Source organism: Melanotaenia boesemani, chromosome 20 (assembly GCF_017639745.1).
Source record: "Melanotaenia boesemani isolate fMelBoe1 chromosome 20, fMelBoe1.pri, whole genome shotgun sequence".
NCBI lineage: Eukaryota > Metazoa > Chordata > Actinopteri > Atheriniformes > Melanotaeniidae > Melanotaenia > Melanotaenia boesemani.
In genome coordinates this window covers 26,022,174-26,044,377 of record NC_055701.1, presented here as the reverse complement: position 1 = coordinate 26,044,377, position 22,204 = coordinate 26,022,174, and the positions used below count along the sequence as shown (strand labels likewise).

At 41.2% G+C, this 22,204-nt stretch overlaps 1 protein-coding gene across 2 annotated transcripts in view; it reads left to right on the top strand.

Moving 5' to 3' along the window:
* The first annotated feature begins 1,573 nt into the window (after positions 1-1,573).
* The window catches only part of tyro3 (TYRO3 protein tyrosine kinase), a 42,132-nt gene continuing 21,501 nt past the window's right edge, over positions 1,574-22,204 (top strand). For both annotated transcript variants that reach the window (XR_006008637.1, XM_041971459.1), the window contains exons 1-4: positions 1,574-1,864; positions 9,055-9,238; positions 16,856-16,956; positions 17,037-17,207. Coding sequence is in view for 1 of the 2 variants with exons in the window: in XM_041971459.1 (XP_041827393.1) it covers positions 1,801-1,864; positions 9,055-9,238; positions 16,856-16,956; positions 17,037-17,207 (520 nt within the window). In the remaining variant the exon portion in view is untranslated. The remainder of the gene's footprint in view (positions 1,865-9,054; positions 9,239-16,855; positions 16,957-17,036; positions 17,208-22,204) is intronic.

Sequence of the window (22,204 nt, the reverse complement as noted above, 5' to 3'; positions counted from 1 at the left end):
TGCAGATACCTGCTGGGCTGGGATGGAGCTAGCTCTATATTTGTAACTAGAACAAGCACAAGGTGAAAAAGCAGTCATCGATCAACCGGTGGATTTATTCCTGATGATGGGAAATGATCGGGTGTGTGTTTGTGATCGGGAGAGTAAAGTTCACTTACTGTTTACCATTTACCAAATCTACAGGTACGGATTAATTCTGCAAGTCAACTTTATACATACAAAATATTTTCCCCACATTTTACCACCTACTCAAGATCCAGTCAGATGACGCTTGTCCCTGTCCGATCGTGGCGAGAGGAGGGCTAAGATTCTCTGTCCCGTCTAACTGAATCGAATCATGATGTGACTGAAGATTTGCGTCGATCTTCACAGACTGGATCAAACTTTGGTTGATTAACATAAATACTGTTCCTCTTTATCTCCATGTTGTTTATCGTCTGTCAGAGCAGAGTGACGAGTCATGCTGAGTTGTGCTGAGTCAGGGCTGCATGGAGCTGATTTACTGGTTTCCCCCATGGTGACAGTATTTGAAGACATGCTCTTTCCTGGAAGATGCTGCAAACATTGAACAAGTTTTTGATGCTATCAGCTGACTTCATGTCTTACTGATTGGGATTGTTTAGAATTTATTGTTTATTGCTAAACATTTGAGGGAAGAGGGCAAACAAAAAAATCTCACTTGGGGGTTCATTGCGCTGTTTGCTGGTCATGTCATTTAGTTGATATGTTTTAATGTTTTTAATATTCTTTGTTCTGTGGAACCATTCATTATCATCCTGAAACATGACCTTTAACTACTTTTGCTTGATTAGAATAAGATTTCACTGAACATCTATACATTTACTGTAGAGGTAACAAAGCCATCACCCCTTATATGAATCCCTTATTATGAATGATTGTGGAAATCAGTGTTCAGTCCAAGTTTCTTTGAACAAGAAGCATCAGAATGGGGAGGAAAGCGAATTTAAGTGACTTTGAACACAGCAGAAGACCACACCGGGTACCACTCCTGTCAGCTAAGAACAGGAGAGTGAGGCTACAGTTCACACAGACTCACCAACGGTGGACGTAAGAGAATGGAGAAACTTGACTGGTCTGATGAGTCTCCATTTCAGCTCCACATTCAGATGGTAGGCTCAAAATTAGAGGGAAACATCATAAAAAGCTGGATCCATCCTGCCTTGGATCAACGCTTCAGGCTGCTGCTGGTGTAATGGGGTGTGTGTGTGTGTGTGTGTGTGTGTGTGTGGGGGGGGGGGGGGGGGGGGGGGGGGGGGTCCTCTTCCTCCTCCTGCTGTTGACTTGTTTCTTCATCATGCATCAGATTCATCTGAACTTTGTCCTGTAAGTCCTCTGACTGACAGCTGGAGGAGCTCTGCTGCCACTTATACAGGACCAGTCCCGAGTATGAGCAAACTCACACACATGCACGCAAACACATGCGCGCACAAAACAGCAGAGTTGTGTATCAACCAAATAATGGAGGTAAACCTGCATTTAAAAAGCAAACAACCATCTCTGTTCTCCAACAACCAGCGTCACTTTCAGACCTTGTTTGTTAGCTTCTGCTGAAGGGAGTCCTCATGGACTCTCCTTTTGGACCCCACCTCCTCCAGATTCCTCCTCCTCCAGGCACCTCCTCCTACTCCATAGTCCTCCAGCGATTCCCACTGATCCACTGGAATCCGACCGGTCGGCCAAGAAATGACCTGAGGCTTAATTTAATGGAGCAGCAAACGGAACCGAACTGACTGTTAATGTGACCGGTTCTACAGGCCCGCAGACGGAGACGATGAGAGCATGAAGCGGCTGTGGCTGATCGTCGTGTTTTTTCTGGGGAGTTTGTCGTGGAGCCGTGGGAGCGGTGAGTGTTTCTGTCTCAGCATTAGTCTAACCGAACTTCACCGAAAGAACCGACTGTGGGTCCAGTTCTCTGGGATCATGGTGGGGAAGACGGACCACTGACGGATTAAAGGCAAATTCTAAGAATCTATAATTAAATAATATTTGGCAGCTGTTCAACACATGTAATTTATACGAAACCCCAAATTTAGGTCATTTAGTGTTTCTGAAGTTGAATTAACAGCCTTAAAGTTGGTGGGACCGTAATTTATCATGTAATTAATTTATCTTCTTAACATTACTAATAGTTTAACAAGTATCGTAATTAAATAAGCAGTTTTAAGAAGAACGGGGTTGTTTGCCCGTTAATTTCCCTTAAACCACGATTTTATACATTTACAATACCCATCTTTGTTCTAGAACCCATAAAACTAATTAAATGTGTACAGATAGTATCCATCTAACCACAATATACCAATGATTAATATATAAGCCAAAACTGATGGTTTTCTGACGGATTTCTGACTCAGTGGAGGAAAACAACTTCACTGCTTCCATCCACCAGCACCATGTTTAATCCAGTCACTGTGACCTTTGTATAACAAGTTGTTGTCAGAATGATCTGCACACCGATGAAAACCTTTGGAAAAGCTGCAAACTTCTGGACTTTGGTGTGAAATATGCACAGACTGATTAAACTGTTTGATCTGAGAGAAACTGTGTTGGTGTGTTCTGGTACTTTAAGACAAGTTGTGCCAGGCTGGAAACCAAAGCCGTGGGGTTGTCAGTTTCAGGCTGGGAGTGAGCAAGTTGATTCTTATTTGGATGGTGTTCTTCAAAACAATTGAGAGGCTCAGAGAACATATGTGGTGTTGCTTTATCTATCCATCTATCCATCCATCCATCCATCCATTGTCTTGTCCCTGATCTGGGGTCGCGGGAGGCAACAGGGAAGCCCGGACTTCCCTCTCCCAGCTACATTTGCCAGCTCATCCGGGTGAATCCTGAGGTGTTTCCTCTTCTTGAGAGTTAAAAAAAATGTGTCCCTCCACGATTCTGCTCTGTCTGAGCCTCACATATGTTTATATTGGTTTGCTTTGTTTTATTCTCCACACTTTCTTATAATCATCCTCACTCACAGCCGGTGAGAGGGAGGAAGAGGAGGCAGCCGTAGTGCAGAGGATAACTGGGTGTTTGTGCAAAACTGCGCAGAAAATGCAGGTTACTCTCCCTCCTCAGATAATCAAACTTTTCCAGCTACAAGATTTTAACACCTTAAGATGATGTGAAGACGAGGTAGGCTACATGTTTAAATTAAAGATCATGTGACAGCTACACTCATTACCAACTAATTTTCCATAAATGACTAAAACGCTGAGACAAAAACCACAGAGGACAGAAAACAGTCCAACTTGTGAAATGTCCTGATGAAGTGAATAAAGACATTTTTTCCTGAATATTGGGTCAATTTTAAGCTGTTATACGACTCAAAAATTCCTACAGTGACGATAAATTCAGCTTGTTCAGCTGCGCCTTTGTGAGGGTCATGAAGTTCTCAGCAAAACATGAATGTTTCCATCTTTACCTCACTGGAAGAGGTGAAAAACCAAGATTTCTGCTTCATATCGTCCAAAATGCCTTCTTAGCTGGTTGGAGTGTGCTCACCTATGCTTTCATGCATGTGTCTGTTTGTGTGGCACAAGGGTGAAACTCTGCTGTGTGATGTACAAAAATCATTTAGAGAGGAAGTAGCTGTTGAGGTGTAAATCAGATGAATGTGAGGAAATGTGACCTCAGGCCTCAGTGTTTTGGCCACAGGTTGCATCATATAGTAAAGCCATTCATAGCTCAACTTTTTGTCTTTGTTAGATAAGAGAACAGTTTATTTTTAGATGGCATGTGATATCTTTCATCTCAAATACAGGCAAAACTAAAAACATTTGAATATCATGCTTAATTTAACTTAATTTATTTTAGTAATTCAACTTAAAAAGGTAAACTAATATATAGACTTGTTATATGCAAAGTGAGATCTTTTCAAGCATTTATTTATTTATTATAATTGTGATGATTATGGTTTATAGCTTATGAAAACACTAAAATCTAAATCTCAGAAAATTAGAATAGTGTGAAAAGGTTCAGTGTTGTAGCCTCTAAGAGCCACACTCTAACCAGCTAATTCATCCAAAACACCTGCAGAGGACTCCTGAGCCTTTAAATGGTCTCTCAGTCTATTTCAGTAGAATTCACCATCATGGGGAAGGTTGCTGACCTGACAGTTGTGCAGAAAACCAGGGAGGGAAAGCCTCAAAACGTGATTGCAGAAGAAGCTGGATGCTCTCAAAGTGCTGCATCAAAGCACATCAATAAAAAGTTGAGTGGAAGGAAAAGTGTGGAAGAAAAAGGTGGAACAAGAAGCAGGGATGAAGCAGCTGGAGAGGATGGTCAGGAAAAAGGCCATTCAGAAATGTAGGGCAGTTTCACAAGGAGTGGACTGAGGCTGGAGTTAGAGCTTCCAGAGCCACCACACAGATGGATCCTGGACCTGGATATTCCTCTTGTCAAGCCTCTCCTGAACAAAACAATGTCAGAAGCTTCTTACCTGGACTAAAGAAAAATGAACTGGTCTTTTGAGCTGTGGTCCAAAATGCTCTTTTCTGATGAGCAAATTTTAATTCTCATGTGGAAATCAAGGTCCAGATTCTGTTCTAAAACCTGGAGAGTCAACAGTCCAAGACTCAGCGTGAAGTTTCCACAGTCGGTGGTGATGTGGAGCCATGTCATTTGCTGATGTTGGTCCGCTGGGCTTTATTAAGTCCAGAGTCCATGCAGCAGAGTTTAGAGCACTGCATGCTTCCTTCAGCAGAAAACCAGAGATTGTTCTGTTCACACCATAAGGCCAGGTGGTTCACTTCGCTTCTGTAGACTGTTCATCGTTGCTGATGAGACCCACCACAGTCGAGTCATCTGCAAACTTGATGAGGAGGTTGGAGCTGTGCGATAGTGTGTAGTGGTGGGTCAGCAGAGTGAAGAGGAGGGGGCTCAGCACACATCCTTGAGGGACTCTGTGTTCAGTGTGGTGATGCTGGATGTGTTCCTGCCGACACGAACTGCCTGTGGTCTCCCAGTCAGGACGTCCAGCAGCCAGTTGCACAGTGAGGTGTTAATTCCCAGCTGGTCCAGTTTCAGGATGAGCTGTTGGGGGATGATTGTGTTGAATACCGAACTGAAGTCTATGAACAGCATTCTGACGTAAGAGTCTTTGGTGTCTAGATGTGGGAGGGCTGTGTGGAGGGCAGTGGAGTGGCATCGTATTTTGAGCGGTTGGACCAATATGCAAACTGGAAGGGCAAACTGGAAGGGGTCCAGGGAGGGTGGGAGGGCAGACTTTATGGGTGGAGACTTTTGTGCAGGTGTGCCATTGTGTGCCTCAAAACGAGCAAAAAAGACATTTAGCTCATTTAGCAGAGAGGTGGAGCGATCACAAGTCTGCAGTGGGGGCTTGTAGTCTGTGATGGTCTGCATCCCTCGCCACAGGCTCTGTGAGTCTATGCTATCGCTGAGGCGATAAGCGATCCTCCTCGAGTCCTGCTTCTTTGCCTCTCTGATGCTGCATGACAGGTTGGCCCTCACTGTTTTTAGGCCCTCCTTATCTCCTGCTCTGAAGGCAGCGTTCTGTGCTTTCAGCAGCCTGTGGACCTCCCCTGTCAACCATGGCTTCAGTTTGGCCTGAATAGTGATGGTCTTGAGTACTGTTACATCATCAGTGCACTTGGTGATGTAGGCAGTGATGGCATTTGTGTACTCCTGGCAGTATGTGCTGTTGTTGTAGGGGGCACTCTGTTTAAACACACTCCAGTCTGTGATGTTAAAACAGTCCTTAAGTACCTCCAGGGACCCTTCCGGCCACACACGTACCTCTTTGAGAACTGGTTTGGTGACTTCAACCAGTATGCTGACAATGATGTGGTCAGAGGCACTAAGATGTGGGAGGGGAGGGCTTTTTAAGCTCCTCTCTGGGTGGTGTAAACCTGCTCCAGTGTGTTGTTTCCACGTGTTGGAAAGTCTGTGTGTTTGTGTAGTTTGGGTCTGCGTAGTTGAAGTCCCCAGCCAAGTTGAGAAAAGCCACTTCCAGCTGCTTGTATTTGCAATTTCATTCTTTCAGTCTCTACCCATAGCTCATGACCATAGGTGAGGGTAGTAACATAGATTGGTGAATCGAGAGTTTTGCCTATTGGCCAAGCTCCTTCGTCACCATGACAGACCTATGCAGAGTCCGCATCACTGCAGACGCTGCACCAATCTCCCTGTCAATCTCCCGCTCCATCCTTCTCTTACTAGCGAATAAGACACAGAGATATTTGAACTCCCCAACTCATTCCCAACCTGCAGAGGATACCCTTTTCCAGCTGAGGACCATGGTCTCGGATTTGGAGGTGCAGATTCTCATCCTAACAGCTTCACACTCAGCTGTGAATCGCTCAAGCAAGAGTTGGAGATTATGGCCAGAAGGAGTCCAAACCTCACTCGACTTAATGCCGGCAATGTGGACCAACCTCTGGCACCAGTCTTACAGGGACCATACAGCTTGTACAAGGAGGTCTGGGACGCCATTCTTTTGAAGCACCCCCCTACAGGCGTCCCACAGGGACATGGATGAATGCCTTCTCCAAGTTCAGAAAGCACATGTAGACTGGTTGGCAGAATTCCCATGTCCCTTCCAAGACCCAGAAGAGGGTGTAGAGCTGGTCCATTGGTCCACATCTAGGACGAAAACGACACTGCTCCTCCTCAATCTGAGGTTCAACTATCTGACATACGCTCCTCTTCAGGACCCCTGAATAGTTTTAGTAGTGAGGCTGAGGAGTGTGATCCTTGTAAGTTGGAGCCAGGCACAGTGCCAGGTTTTAATTTTTGGTTGGACCTTAATTGAACGTGTTAATTAGAGCTGTGCATATTCACTGGTCTCACAATTCAATTCGATTGCAATTGTCTTCGAGTCGATTCAGCGATGCATCACAATGCATCACTTTGTGCTGCACGCTCACTTTTCGTAATTACTGCACATTACTACTTTGTTCATCAATGAATACAAGCAGTTGGATTATTATGAACTCCCTGTTTATTTATAATTATTTCAGAAATCAAACTGAATGTCCTGATATTGAGAAACATCAACATTTAAACAATTATTTTCAACTTCATTATTGAACTTTATTTTTCCATTTTCAGAAAATCAAGAAACATTACTATCATGTCATTATCAAAACAACTGTTACATTCCCCACACTAGAACTTTATTTCTTGCATTTTATCTGTTTTATTTTAGCTTTTTTCTTTCTGTTTTCTTTCTGAGCTGCAGGGTGAACTTTCTTTATATATGATTATAGTCAGACCTGGCGCTCCGGGTGGGCCCTCCCATCCAGCCTTTTCATTTCAGTTTATAAAACTTTTCATATCATTTTTCAGCAATACATGTTTAGTATGTCCAGTTTCTGTCTGCTGCAGATGTTTCCTGATGTTTTACAGAGTTGAAGTTGCACAAAATGAGACAGGATGAGTTTAGTTGAGCTCTAGTTTCCCTTCTCTAAGACGAACTTATGTAAACTTGTGCAGGTTATTTATAATTACACATTTTATTTCTGGGCACCTTTCATGACACTCAAGGTCATGTTACACTCAAAGATACATCAAATTAAATTAAATAAGTTAGTTTAAAGAACAAGAGAAAACATTAAAAATTAACAACAGGACACAAATGATGTGGGAGGAACAAAGAGAACAGCAGCGTTTGAAGAGAAAAGTCTGAAGAGCTGAAGTGAGTTAATATTACAAAGGTCAGGGGATGTGAGTTTCATAATAGAGCACAAGACATGTGCGATGTGGTGGGAAGATTTAGTCGTAGTTATGATGAGCAGATGAATTATGAGGCAGTTGCAATTTGTGTAAAGTTTTCTGAAGGAGACCAAATAAAAGGGAGTTACAGTAATGTAGGCGAGACGTGACTAGACTATGAACGAGGGTAGAAGCAGTGTGGGGCGTAAATGATTGACATTGGCTGTGCGGGTGATGTCATTGACATTGGATGTGTTTCTATCGAAGATGACACCCAGATTTGAGGTCAGTAGTCTACTGTGTGTTCCACCACGGTTCCTCTTTGGCTGGGATGTGGAAGTTTAAGTGGCCTGAACCTGATGGAAACATCGGCGTTGTGCTGAGCGTTTGTGTCGTTTTGTGAGAAATTTGATCCACGGATCCGAATGTCTCACATAATGTTGCTGTTTAGGTTTTTAGATTAAAGGATCTCGAACTCTGAGAGTCTGTCATTTAATTCTAAAGTCTGATTATTGGCTGAAATTACTAGATTAACTTTGCTATTCACAAATTAAATAGGCTATTTTCTGTTAAATCTGTCATGTTACATCTGATATCTGATCGATCCGATTTTAGGTGTCGGCAAAAGTGTTTTTGTTTTTTTTTTCTTGTTTTTCTTCAATAGTAAAGGAAAAAAATATTTAAATTTTTTTATGTTTTGTATTCTGTACCTAATCTGCTTCAACATGGGTCATATGGATGCCAATATGGAATTTTACATATTTACAGACTGAAAAAGTATTTTCAGATTTGAAAATACTCCAACAACTTGGGTGGAACTTCATGGTTTCTGGAAGTTTGTTTAAAGAAAGATGCAACGGTGGGTTGTAGCAAGTTTAACTCTGTTATTTCTTTTCCAGCACCGACATTCAGACGTAGTGAGGTTGATATATTTCTTAGGAAAGCTACCATCAGCGGTGTTGATGATGCAGGAATGAGCTCAGCCTCCGGAGCAACCAGATCTCAGATGGAGGTCCTGAAACTGAGACCAATAAAATCAGAAGAGATTTTACTGTGCTCTCCAGGTCCAGAAAGATGTTCTCATCACAACCTGATTCAACACCGTTACAGGATTTTCTAACTAGAGAGGATTGAACTAACCAGTTTAAACAGGTTGTTAACCAGTTTGGTCAGAAGTATCAGACTGATTATTCAGGCGTTCCAGCATGAAGTCATCACTTTACTAATCTTGTGTCTGAATGATGTCATCAGTAGAGGAGAGTGATTCACTTCTGCTCTTCTATCAATAGGACCTGATCTGTCATTCCAGTAATAGTTCCAGTACAACCATTATAGTGATGAAGTGTTGACTCAGTTCAGACGGCATTCCTCCTGCAGGTGTGCGGTTCACCAAGCATCCGTCCAATCAGACGGTGTCTCAGGGGAATGCGGTGAGGCTGGGCTGCGCCGTGGAGGGCTTGACTGAACCGGACATTATGTGGATGAAGGACGGAGAGAAGCTGTACAGCACCGACCAGGTCTTCCTCATTCTGGGAGAACAGCACTGGGAGACGTCACACAGGTTGATCAACACACACACTTTACACACTGCTGAGTCAGCCAGTCAGAGGCTGCACAGGAGGAGGATGAAGTCATACAGATGTTACATCATCAGTTTTACAGTGAAACAGCTGTAAAACAACCACGTGTCTGACTGACTCTGACCATGTGATGTGGTGAGCATCAAACCAGTTAGAAGCTAATAAACCACTTTAACCTGGAATTACCTTCACTATCTCCCAGATTCTCATCAAATTTATTGACAGGTGTGTAAAAAACAGGATGTTTTAATCAGAGAGTGACACTCATAATTTTATTGGGAAAAGATTTAAATAAACTGGAATGAACTTGGATGTAACAAAGGATCTATAAGAGAACAATCTATCCATCCATCCATAGATCCATAGATCCTGAGGTGTTCCCACCTCTAGCATGTTGTGGGTCTTCCAAGGGGTCTCCTTCTGGTGGGATGTACCTGGAACGCCTCTTCAGGGAAACATCCAGGAAGCATCCTACCCAGATAACTGAGCCACCTCGTCTACTGTACTTCAACACAAAGCCTGCAGGGGTGATAGGATTCTGGCACCATGCCGGAATTCTGACGTGTGGCAATTGGTGACGGGAGGAAAAAAAAATTATATAAATATATATATATATATATATATATATATATATATATATATATATATATATGTATGTATATATATATATATATGTGTATATATATACATATATATACATATATATATATATATATATATATATATATATATATATATATATGTATATATATATATATAGATATATATATAGATATATATATGTATATATATGTATATATATATATGTTACAGGATACATGTATGCGAGGGAAAAATAAATAACTCTGGTACTGCTGAACGGACACCTCTTGCTCTCAGCCATAGCAATCAGTTTAACCATTGTTGTTTCTCCAAACACTTTTCCTCCGATGTTGTCAGTGACACTAATGTGCTTTTCTGAAACCAGTGTGGCTTTGCAGCAGCAAGTCATAAACCTGTAATGTTTGTTCCAAATTAGTCTGTTAGTGGAATTTATAGCAAGCCTTAACAGAGCTGGTGCAGAACAAGTTTTGTCCCTGCATGAGTTGAACACCCTTCATAGAGCGGCTGGAGACTCAGAACTCAGAATGGTAACCCATTTCAATCAGACAGCCTTTTGTTTACATTTATTTTATATTATTTCATCACTTGCTGGGGTTTGCTGGTGACACAGCTGTAAAATCTGCTGGTCCTAACAAAGCCAGACGGATGTGGTTCAGTTATCTATCCAGTGTCAAGATAAAAACGCAGATGTTGGTGTTGGTACTGTGCAGATGTTGGATGGACACATTTACCTTTTAGGAGCCATGAATGTGGTGAAGGGAAATTATTAATAGATTCTGAAATCCAAATCAGAGCAGGACCTTCTCCAACCAGGTGGTTGACAGGTGGAGGGATTTATATGCAGGGTCAGGTCTTGAAAAGTTCTGATGAGGGGGCCAGGCAGGGGCACTGACCAGGAAAAGGGGAGCACAAAAAATTAGGCTTTCTTTGTTCTTTTTTAAGGCTCAGATTTTAGTAAATAATAAGCTGATTATTACAACTTCAGTGCTTATTTGATGTTAAATGTAGAAAAACCAACAGCCAATGATGTTTTTCAGTGTTAGAACACCATGTAGAGGTGCATCACACACATCTACATGGTGTAGATCTTTAATTCTGTAAATGAGTGGTGGTTAAACATGTCAGACATGCTGCATTTTCAGCCTTTGTCAGACTTGACAGAAGTCAAATTGAATGTGTTGATCAGTGATGGATGTTCCTCCATCTGACGTCAGCTTGCATCCGTTGCTGGCTTGACTGCACTGAGGCCTCCCAGTACAGAACAGCTACTGGTTACTGGTTATTGACCCAGTTTTTAGACTGAACTGGTAATGTGCCGAACCATGCAGCCGTACCGTATCTGATGATGGTACCAAGACCAGCGAGCCTGATCTCAGGTCGGACCCCAAACAGCCTGAGTCTGCGTAAGAGATTAAACCTTTGAGCCGTCTGCAGCACGGATAATTAACACAGGAACTCCAGCACAGGATGCAGTAGTGTATTCACAGTATCAGTGACAACTTGGAAAACTTTATTTTTGGATATTGAAAGCATTTTAAGTGTGAGGACCATATTGTAGTCACATGGAGTTTTACTATTACCATCTTTTTTATATTGCTGCACCATAACCACAAATCTGACCCTGCCAAAGGACAGGTCAGAGGTTAACACAATTATTTTTAAAATAATTTCTTTCACATTTTAAGTTTGTACATTTTTGCTTGTAAGTAATTTAGAGAAAAACATTTTAAATATAGAAATAGTTCTGGATTCAACAGGACGGTGTTGTGGTTAAAGGTATAATGTGTTCTATGTAAAACAGAAAAAGTTTCTTTTTCCATCACCCCAGGCCCTGATTAAACCAATCAGTTTGTTAGATAACAAAGATGTCTTAAAGACATAAAGATGGATGACTGAATTTTCTCCTTCTAAATTTAGACAGACTGAGGTTGTTCTCTTTGGACTAAAAAGTCTAAATTCATCTGGATGGTGTTAATTTGGCTTCCAGTTCTACAGTGAGGAACACTGGAGTTATTGTTGACCAGGAGTGGTCATTTGGCCCACATATAACACAGGTTTCCAGAACTGCTTCTTCCACTTGCTAAAATTAGGAACATCCTGTCTCGGTGATGCAGAAAAACTAGTTCATGCTTTCATTACTTCTAGATTAGACTGCTAAAATTCCTTATTATTGTTCTGTCCCAAAAACGCACTGAAAAGTCTCCAGCTGATCCAAAATGCTGCAGTGAGGGCCCTGATGAGAACTAGCAGGAGATCATATTTCTCCTGTTTTAGCTTCTCTTCTTTGGCTTCCTGTTAAATCTAGAATAGACTTTCAAATTCTTCTCCTTACTTATAAAGCTCTCCATAACCAGACTCCATTGTATATCAAAGATCTCATAGTTCCATTTATTCCTAACAGAGCACTTTGTTCTCAGGCTGCAGGTCTGTTTGTGTTTCCCAGAGTCTGTAAGAGTGCAATGGGAGGCAGAGCCTTCGACTATCAGGCCCCTCTCTTATGGAACCAGCTCCCAGATTGGGTTTGGGAGGCAGACGCCCTCGCTACCTTTACAATCAGGCTTAAAACCTTCCTTTATGACAAATCTTGTAGTTAGGGGTGGTCTAGCCATCCCTTATGCAGCCAAATGAGGAAGAATAACATACACTTATAACACCTACCCCTTTTTGTACATACCCTTCCATTAGCTACCAAGTTACACCATACCATATACATAGGAGAGAAGGAAACAAACTTCATTACAGTTCACCTGTTTCGTTTGTCTTCCAGTACATAAGATTCATTTTTCCTTTTTTAACATTTTCTTAAGTAGAGGAATACTTTTACAACTCTAGTTCTAGTTATCACTTCGAGAATTACACCATTTAACACGTGCAGCAGAAATAAACATTTGTTTTAAATCTAACAGACCAAACATGACATGTTTTTCTAGATGAAATGAGTTGGACTTTCCTACCATAAATCCTCTAAATTATAAACAGTAATAATCTAATTATACCTTTTATTTATTATTAGTAATGTTAATGTAATTAACATTTTATTAACATTAGTAATGTTAATAAAATGTTGTCAGTCTAAACATGTTTAGGAGCCGCATCGTGGTGGTTTCTGAGTTTTCTGATTCAAGTGAAAATGTTAGAAAAAGCTCTTGAAGTGGCTGATGTGCACTTTGTTGCTGTTTCTGCTCTTTCGGCTGTGTTGAGGGTCAAACAGCAGGGTAGCTGTAAATACAGGCAGTGTTGCTGCTCTTCATCATCCTCTTCTTCCCAAGGAGAAATGAAACAGTTCAGGTTTGAATCAACCTTGTGTTTTTGGTTCAAGTTCCAGTTCAGGAGTTTTTTAGTTTGTGTATCAGTTCTGTTCTGAATGTGTTTGTTTTCTATTTCATTGTGACTCACTGATCCAAATACCAGCAGTAGCTCTGTGTGACCTTGAACTTTAAATTCAGGTTTAATCGGGTATTAATCCTCCACGTCTGGTGAGGAAGTGAAGTGATTCTCAGTATTTCTGTCATGGTTTAAGTCCAAGCTGGAATTTTGTAGAATTCCAAAAATTTATGTCAGATTTTGCTGCTGTGGTCAGACTTGCATGATTTGCTCTGAATCAAACCTAAATTTCCCAGTGGGATAAACAAATAAACAGGTTTAAACAAGTAGGGAAGTCTGAGAACCGATCCTTAGATCTGTGGGAGCTGCTGACCTGCTTTATGTTCCTGAAGAAGACAAGACATATAAAATATGAGGAAAGCAGTCCCTTGGTTTCTACTTTTAGACAGGCGTGATTGTTTAATAAAGTAAAAAAAGTCCTATATTATCATTCTTTCCACAGAGAGTCACATATACGAGCTGAGAAGCCTCTGACTGAACACAGGGTTTCCACTACGTGTAAATGATGGTGACGCACTGCCACGGCGAAATAAAAACCAACCATTTAGGGAGCATAATAAGAGTATGAAATTGTACACAGGAAATGTGACACTGCTCTGTAATTAACTTTCCTGTCTGGTTCTACTACGGCTCGCTCAAGAGTGGCAAAGAGGTGACATTGCGGAGTAATCCTCCACAAGAAGTTTCGTCCGTGATGGGGCAGGAGTTACTGCGGGATCTGTGTCTTTGTGTGCATTAAACAACTGACCCAGTTATTTCCTGCTTAACGTGAAACATCTTCAGTGTCAGGGTTGTGCACGCTGCGGTAGCCATGTTTTTAAATGCCAAATATGATAAGTGTGTATACATTCGTTGGTGAACTGAGATTTTTCAGCATCTCAGCCAGTTGTTCATGAAATAGGTCTCATTAAGAGACTAGTGAAGGAAAGAAAAGTGGAGAGGCAGCCCTCATAGACATTTACAGTGGGCACTAGGCGGGATGGTGCACTTCATCGGCTCCTCTTCTTACTCTGATGCTCCTATCACTCTTGAACTGGGTAAATCTGGACTCATCAGACCACACGAACTTCTTCCATGACTCCAGAGCCCAATCTTTATGTTCCCTAGAAAACTGAAGCCCTTTTTTCTGGTTATCCTCACTGCAATGTGGTTTTCTTATGGCTCCACAATCCCTTTAGTTCTATTCACATTGTTCATGTGGAAATGCTCTTACTTTCACTATTGGTTAAAAATACATCCGAAATATGTTTCCTCCTCCTTCACCTTGAGTGAATGTAGCCTTGACTAGGAGGAGTTGAGTCAGGCGTTATCCATCATTTATTGTGTGTTTCGACCCTGACCTCAATAACCCCACAATGGTGGGTTGGCAGTGGCGGCCAGATTGCTGCACCTCCTCGCCTCCTGGTTTCCAGCTTACCTCTTCTCTCCAGTTCCACGACCAACAGGAGGCTCTTTCTGCTGCCTCTCCCATTCTTTGAGCTGCTGCCTTCCTCTCTTTCCCTGTTACTCCTACAACAGTGAGCATTCTCCATAATGATTGTGCTGGGAATCCTCTACAGTTGACCTTGACTGGGAATAACCATTCCTTCCATCCATTCTGATTACACTTGGGCAGAAGGTCCTGGTATTTGGTGCTTTTCCTTTCGAAGGCCTGTTCACACTCCTCTTCTTATGGGACTGTAAATTCTATGACGATGATCATTTTTCATCTCTTCAGACCACTGCACCACATCCGGCCTCAGAGTTGTCTGGACAATCTGAGGGCCTTCTTCCCAGGTCACCCTTCCTATAGCTGGCCTTTTCTTGATGCTGCTGTGATTGGTAGCTTTTCCTCTTCCACTTGGGCCAGGGTTAAATCCTGTTCTGGCCTATTCACCAACTGATCCAGATTTTGCTTCACCCAGCAATGTTCTGGTTGAAGGGGTCTTTGGTGAACGGAGATCTCTTGTTATCCCTATCTTTTTCTTATTGCTTTCATTTCTTCGGAATCTGCAGAGGTGTTCTCGGAGTTGACTTGTTAGGTCCTTAAAGCCTTCCTTTTTATCAGCCATGGCTCTTTTGAATTGCTTTGTGAGCTTCTTGATTTCTCCTCTCAAGCGATGGATTTCTCTTCTGCTTGGCTGGGGTACAGACGTCATGTTGGCTTTCTCATCCTCTATTCCAAGGTTCTCTTTGGCCAGATTGAAAGCTTTTGTTGTGTGTTGACTTTCTGCTCAGCTGTCCCCGCTAGTGTGACTTCTATTATTTTGACGAAACCTTCGTCTAATTGGTGCCATTCTTTACTATTGCTCATCTTGAGCCATTTGATTCAGTCTCTCACAAGCTGGGGTTGGCTATGTGGGGTAGTGGTTGAGTTCCTACTGGGGTCTTGAGACAGTGCTGAGAGATCACCAGTGCTGTGGGGTGCTTCCTGTCTGGAGTTCTCCTGCATCTCACTGGGTGCTACCACTGTGCACTGCCTGTAACCACTTAAACATAGCCCCGAGTTTTATTGGTGGTTTTTTTTTTTACCATCTTATTTCACCAAATGTTTGTGATCACCAATCACCATCATTCAAGATGTTTTTCTGACTACATTTCTTCCTGGAAGATTATAGTTTCCCGCTATCCTTCCAGTTTTTAATATTGCATTGGACAGTTTTTATCCCAGTTTTAATCCCAGTTTTGGGACAGTCATCCCAAAGTCATTCATGCCCAGGGAGAACACAATCTCCACATAGAAGGGTTGAACCAGGAACCTTCTTGTGAGGAATCTAACCACCTGTCACAGGTCATTATCACTGCTTTGTAGACTGATTCAACCAGGATATGATTTTACTCAAGAGAATTTAAAGCTCATAGGGAAGTCTGATCAGATGGAAATGTAGAGAGGGATCAAACTCTTCATTTACTCCTTATAAATTCCAAACCTACCTGGGCTGTCTGCACCTTTATTATTGCCACAGGAAGGGATGAAATGCTCTCTTCTGTGAACCAAACTGTTTTGCGGGCAGCTGTTAAGTGTCATCTGTCTGGTCCTGTGGATTTGTTACCTAAATCAAATCCACTAGCAGAAGGAACTGGATGATAAACAGCTAGAGAACAAACTTGGCTCTCTATTTTCAGAGCAACAACAGATCTCAACATTAGGCTAAAATTTTAACTTAACAGAGCTACCAAGTCTTTAATTTGTAAAACAGGAAGAGCCTACTTTATTAATAAAAAAAACAACAAGTTTTTGCTTTTAACTAGCTGGAAATAGTGACTACTTACTTTCATAAAAAAAAAAAAAAAAACATAAAAAAAAACTATATCTACTGTGATCATGGTGTGACATGCAGGTACAGATGCAGTCAGAGTAAAAAATGGGAATGAAAATATGGAGTGGTGATTAAAGAACCGGATGAGACTTCAAATGGGAAATGTTGCAGACATTACGGAACCCAGCTCAAACAATTACTAACACCACAATCGTTGAAGTCAATAATGAAATCAATAAATTAAGAACATTTCAGGATGGCTCCACATGTTAACCTGTATCAAGTTACAAAAGATTTTGTTTTGCAACAGTATTCTGGGCTCTGTGAAGCAGTCCAGCATCCAGGTTTTGACTTTATGTGTTCTGGTTTCAGTGTGAAGTCAGTCCAGCAACAGGATGCGGGTCAGTACTGGTGTGAGGTGGAGTTCCATGGATTGACGTTCTCTTCTGAGCAGGCTTGGATCACAGTGGAAGGTGAGGACCCTAAATGCACCTTCCCAGCCTCTTCCTCCTGGATCTCCATCAACCCCCCCACCCCACTCTCTGTCTTGCAGGAGTCCCTCACTTCATCCAGGAGCCCCAGGATGTGGCCATATTTCCGAACTCTCCCTTCAATCTCTCCTGTGCTGCTGTTGGCCCCCCCGGTCCTGTAGAGGTCCTCTGGTGGCTGGGAGGGGTCCAGGAGGGAGAACCCCAACCGTCTCCGTCTGTTCTCCATGTCCCAGGTCAGAGAATCTGTTGTTATCATAGTTTGAAAACAGGAATGTTTTAAAGGTCCAGTCAGTTCTGGAAGAACCCAACAGAACCTTGCTGGTTGCTCCTGTGGCTGCAGATGTAGGACTGCCAGACAGATATACTGTGTGTTCATATATATCTATATCTATACATATATCTATCTATCGATCTATAAATGTGTGTATGTATGTATGTGTATATCTATATATATATCTATATATATATATATATATATATATATATATGTGTGTGTTTGTGTGTGTGTGTATATATATATATATATATATATATATATATATATATGTGTGTTTGTGTGTGTGTAAATATATATATATATATACATATATATATATATATATATATATATATATATATATATATATATATATATATATATATATATATACATATATATAATTTTTTTCAGTTTTTTATTTTATGACATTTAAATTGAAACAAAAAGCGTTGGACGGTTCGTGCCCCCGCATCATCCATTAATTTATGATAATGGCCACCTCGGAGGGCATTATCCAGCTTATACCATGGTCCATTAAGAAAGAAAAAATATTAAATAAATTATTAATGTGTTAATGTTGTATTTTACCAGTAAAATCATAAGTTTTTCACACGAAGCAGCTGACTGGACTATTTGGTTGTGACGTGTTGTCAAGGTAACCGGCTCTGACACAGAACATGCAGCTCAGTTGGCCGCAGACATGACACAAACATTTCAGAGGGCGGGTTTAGTTCTTACAGTATGTGTGTGTCCAGAGGATGATGCGACATTTTGTTTCAAACAGTCAAAGTCCACAGATAGTTTTCTACGTCGTTTAATAAGCTCGCTGGCTGCTTTCATAGTGACGACCCATCACAGACATGATCTGGCGAGTCTCCAGCGGCAACTCTTAACCGGCTCTAACACAGAACCTGCAGCTCGGTCACTAGTAGTTTCCTACATGTTCAATAAGCCTGCAGGCTGCTCTGATCTGACGCATCTGCAGCCCGGCGTCTGAGTTTCTGTTGCCACGGTTACAAACTACCGTTTAGTCAGCGCAATAATTTACAGCAATAAGGCTATTTGGCCAGAACTTCTTTTATAGGTGTCCATTATCACTTTTTAATAGACACCCTCCAGCCAATCAGAATAGAGTATTCACCCAGACTGTGGTATAATATACATTCATTTCCGACACTATGCATGTGTAAAAGCAGCTGAGATCTACAGCTGTCTGCCTGCTGTCTGAAATGTCAGAAAATAAATTAAGTATATCTACACAAATACCGGGGGTAGTACGTAGTAGTAGTGACTAAAGTTATCCTAGGAATGAGTAAAGTAGTCCTAGGAATTAGTAAAGTAATCCTAGGAATAAGTGAAGTAGTCCTATGAATGAGTAAAGTAATCCTAGGAATGATTAAAGTAGTCCTAGGAATGAGTAAAGTAATCCTAGGAATGAGTGATGTAATCATAGGAGGGACTAAAATAATCCTAGGAATGAATGACGTGGTCATAGGAGTAAGTAAAGTATTTCTTGGAATGAGTATGGTCCCAGGAATGAGTGAAGTAGTCCTAGGAATGAGTAAAGTAGTCTTAGGAATGAGTAAAGTAATCCTAGGAATGAGTGAAGTAGTACTTGAAATGAGTAAAATAACCCTAGGAATAAGTATGGTCCCAGGAATGAGGGAAGTAATCCTAGGAATGAGTATGGTCCCATGAATGACTGAAGTATTCCTAAGAATGAGTAAAGTAGTCCTAGAAATGAGTGAAGTAATCCTAGGAATGAGTGAAGTAGTCCTAGGAATGAGTTAAGTAGTCACAGGAGTGAGTAAAGTAATCCTAGCAATGAATGAAGTAATCCTAGGAATGAGTGAAGTAGTCATAGGAGTGACTAAAGTCATTCTAGAAATGAATGAAGTAATCCTAGTAATGAGTGAAGTAGTCGTAGGAATAAGTATGGTCCCATGAATGACTGAAGTAATCCTAGGAATGAATGAAGTAATAATAGGAGTGTGTAAAGTAATCCTTGGAATGAGTAAAGTAGCCCTAGAAATGAGTAAAGTAATCCTAGGAATGAGTGAAGTAGTCCTAGGAATGACAGCAGTAATCCTAGGAATGAGTAAAGTAGTCATAGGAGTGAGTAAAGTAATCCTAAGAATGAGTATGGCCCCAGGAATGCCTGAAGTTATCCTATGAATGAGTATGTTCCTAGGAATGAGTGAAGTAATCCCAGGAATGAGTAAAGTAACCCTAGAATGGAGTAAAGTAGTCCCAGGAATGAGTGAAGTAATCCCAGGGATGAGTAAAGTAATCCTTGGACTGAGTAAAGTAGTCCTAGGATTGAGTAAAGTAGTCATAGGAGTGACTTACGTAATTCTAGGAATGAATGAAGTAATCCTAGGAGTGACTAAAGTAATCATAGGAATGAGTATGGTTCCAGTAATGAGTAAAGTAATCCCAGGAATGAGTAAAGTAATCCTAGGAATGACTGATGTAGTCCTACGAAGGAGTGAAGTAGTCGTAGTAGTGAGTAAAGTAATCCTAGGAATGAGTATGGTCCCAGGAATGAGTGAAGTAATCCTAGGAATGAATGAAGTAGTTATAGGAGTGACTAAAGTAATTCTAGAAATGAATTAAGTAATCCTAGGAATGAGAGAAGTAGTCGTAGGAGTGAGAAAAGTAATCCTAGGAATGAGTCAAGTAGTCCTAGGAATGAGTAAAGTAATCCTAGGAATGAGTATGTACCCCGAAATGACTAAAGTAATCCTAAGAATGAGTAAAGTAGTCCTAGGAACGAGTAAAGTATTCCTTCTAATGAGTGAAGTAATCCCAGGAATGCGTAAACTAATCCTAGGAATGAGTGAAGTAGTCCTAGGAATGAGTAAAGTAATCCTAGGAGTAATCCTAGGAATGAGTATGGTCCCAGGAATGAGTGAAGTAATCCTAGGAATGAGTGAAGTAGTTGGATAGTTCACGCCTCTGCATCGTCCATTAATTTATGATAATGGCCACCTCGTTGGGCATTATCCCTTACGTAATTGTCATTATTGTGATACTGCATATTTTATCTGACAAGAATCGTACCAAGAAAGAACAAACCTTTAGGTTGAACGTTTGAGGGCCGAATAGCTTACCTCTGATTGGTGGATGATCAGCTTTACCACCTTTTTACGGCATATTTACCTGCAACACTCCGGCTGCAGCTGTGAGTCAGACACATGTGAGGCTGAATTTAATCCAAAGGTCGGTTCTGTAATCGGGTCACAGGGTCACAGCTCCACAATAGCAGTCTAGAGGCAGAAACAAGATTACAGAGTGTGTGCTTGTCAGGTCCACACACACCAAACCTGCTTTCAGCCAATCAGCTTCCAATCCTCTGTTCTCAGGAACTGCTAATGAAGTTTAAAATAAATTTAAATACAAATGTGATCAGCTCTAAACCTGCAGATGATTCAGACTGAGAAATATCCTCCATCAGATTTCTTGACAGTGTCATGTAGGCTGTCAGGAAAACATTTGGCTCTAAACTGATCTGACTTATTGATCCAGATTCAGGCAATCATCAGCTCTCTGTCAGAACTACCATTAGACCCAGAAATATTTAGCCAGTAACACTGTTCTGCAAGCCATTACATTGGATCTGAAATAAAACAACTGACGTGATTGAAGTTCAGACTTTCAGATTTAATTTAAGGAGAAAGATTTAGAAATAACAATCATTTTTATTAAATTTTCTTCATTTCAGGGCCTCACAAATAACTGGACAAATTGTCATTACCATAAGTAAAATAATAATGGATTAGATTTATATAGCGCTTTATCAAGGCACCCAAAGCGCTTTACATTGTGTATTCATTATTCATTCACACACACATTCACACACTGATGGCGGAAGCTGTCATGCAAGGCGCTCAACCACGACTCATCAGGAGCAATTAGGAGTTTGGTGTCTTGCTCAGGGACACCTTGACATGCGCTCTCCAGCTGGGGACTGAACCGGCAACCCTTGGGCTGCAGTACGACCACTACCCCAATAAATGTTCATTTTGAATGTTTTGTTGAGAGTCCTTTGCAGACAACAAATGCCTGAATTCTGGAACCACAGACATCACCAAACCCTGAATTTGCTCCTTTGTGATGCTTCACCAGGTCATTACTGCAGCTGTTTGCAGTAATGTTGCTTGGTTGCTCTCATAGTATGGTTTGTGTAATTGTCCGTCTGTACTGTGAAGCATCGTCCAATCAGCTGTGCTGAATCTGAGAAAAGTAAATCCCTAAAACTTCAGATCTCATACAGCTGCTTCTGTCACATCACCGATAAACACCAGAGCCATTAGAGGGCATGCAGGCCCGTATCATTTAACTGCCTCCACCATGTTTACAGAACATGTGGTGTAGTTTGGATTATGAGCGATTTCATTCTACATACTTTCTCCTTCCTATCGTTATGGTATAGGTTGATATTAGCTGCATCTGTCCAACAATGTTTTTCCAGAACTGCACACCTTTTAGAAGCTTTTTTTTAGAGTCTAATCTGGCCATCCTGTGTCAGCCCTCATGAAGTCTTCTCTTTATGGTCAACTTAGATACTGATACTGACTTCCTGTAGAGGGTTTTTCACTTGGTTGTGAAGGTTTTTTTCCTGCTTTCATTCACCACTGTTGTCTACCGTGGACGTCCAGACCTTTTTGAGTTCCTGGGCTCACCAGCACCTTCTTTCTCTCAAAACGTATCAAACTGTTGATTTGGCTACTTCTAACATTTTCGTTATCTTCTGATGGGTTTCTTTTTGTTTTGTTTTGTTTTTTCCAGCCTGATGATGATGTTTTACTGTCATTTAGACATAATTCGACAGCAGGTTGGGGGTCACAGCTTCCAAATATAGATGCCAAACCTGGAATAAGCTCCAGATCTTTTACCTTGTTGATTGATGGTGGATTAATGAGAGAATAGCCCATGTAATAGCTTTAGAGTCTACTGTCCATTTTCCTG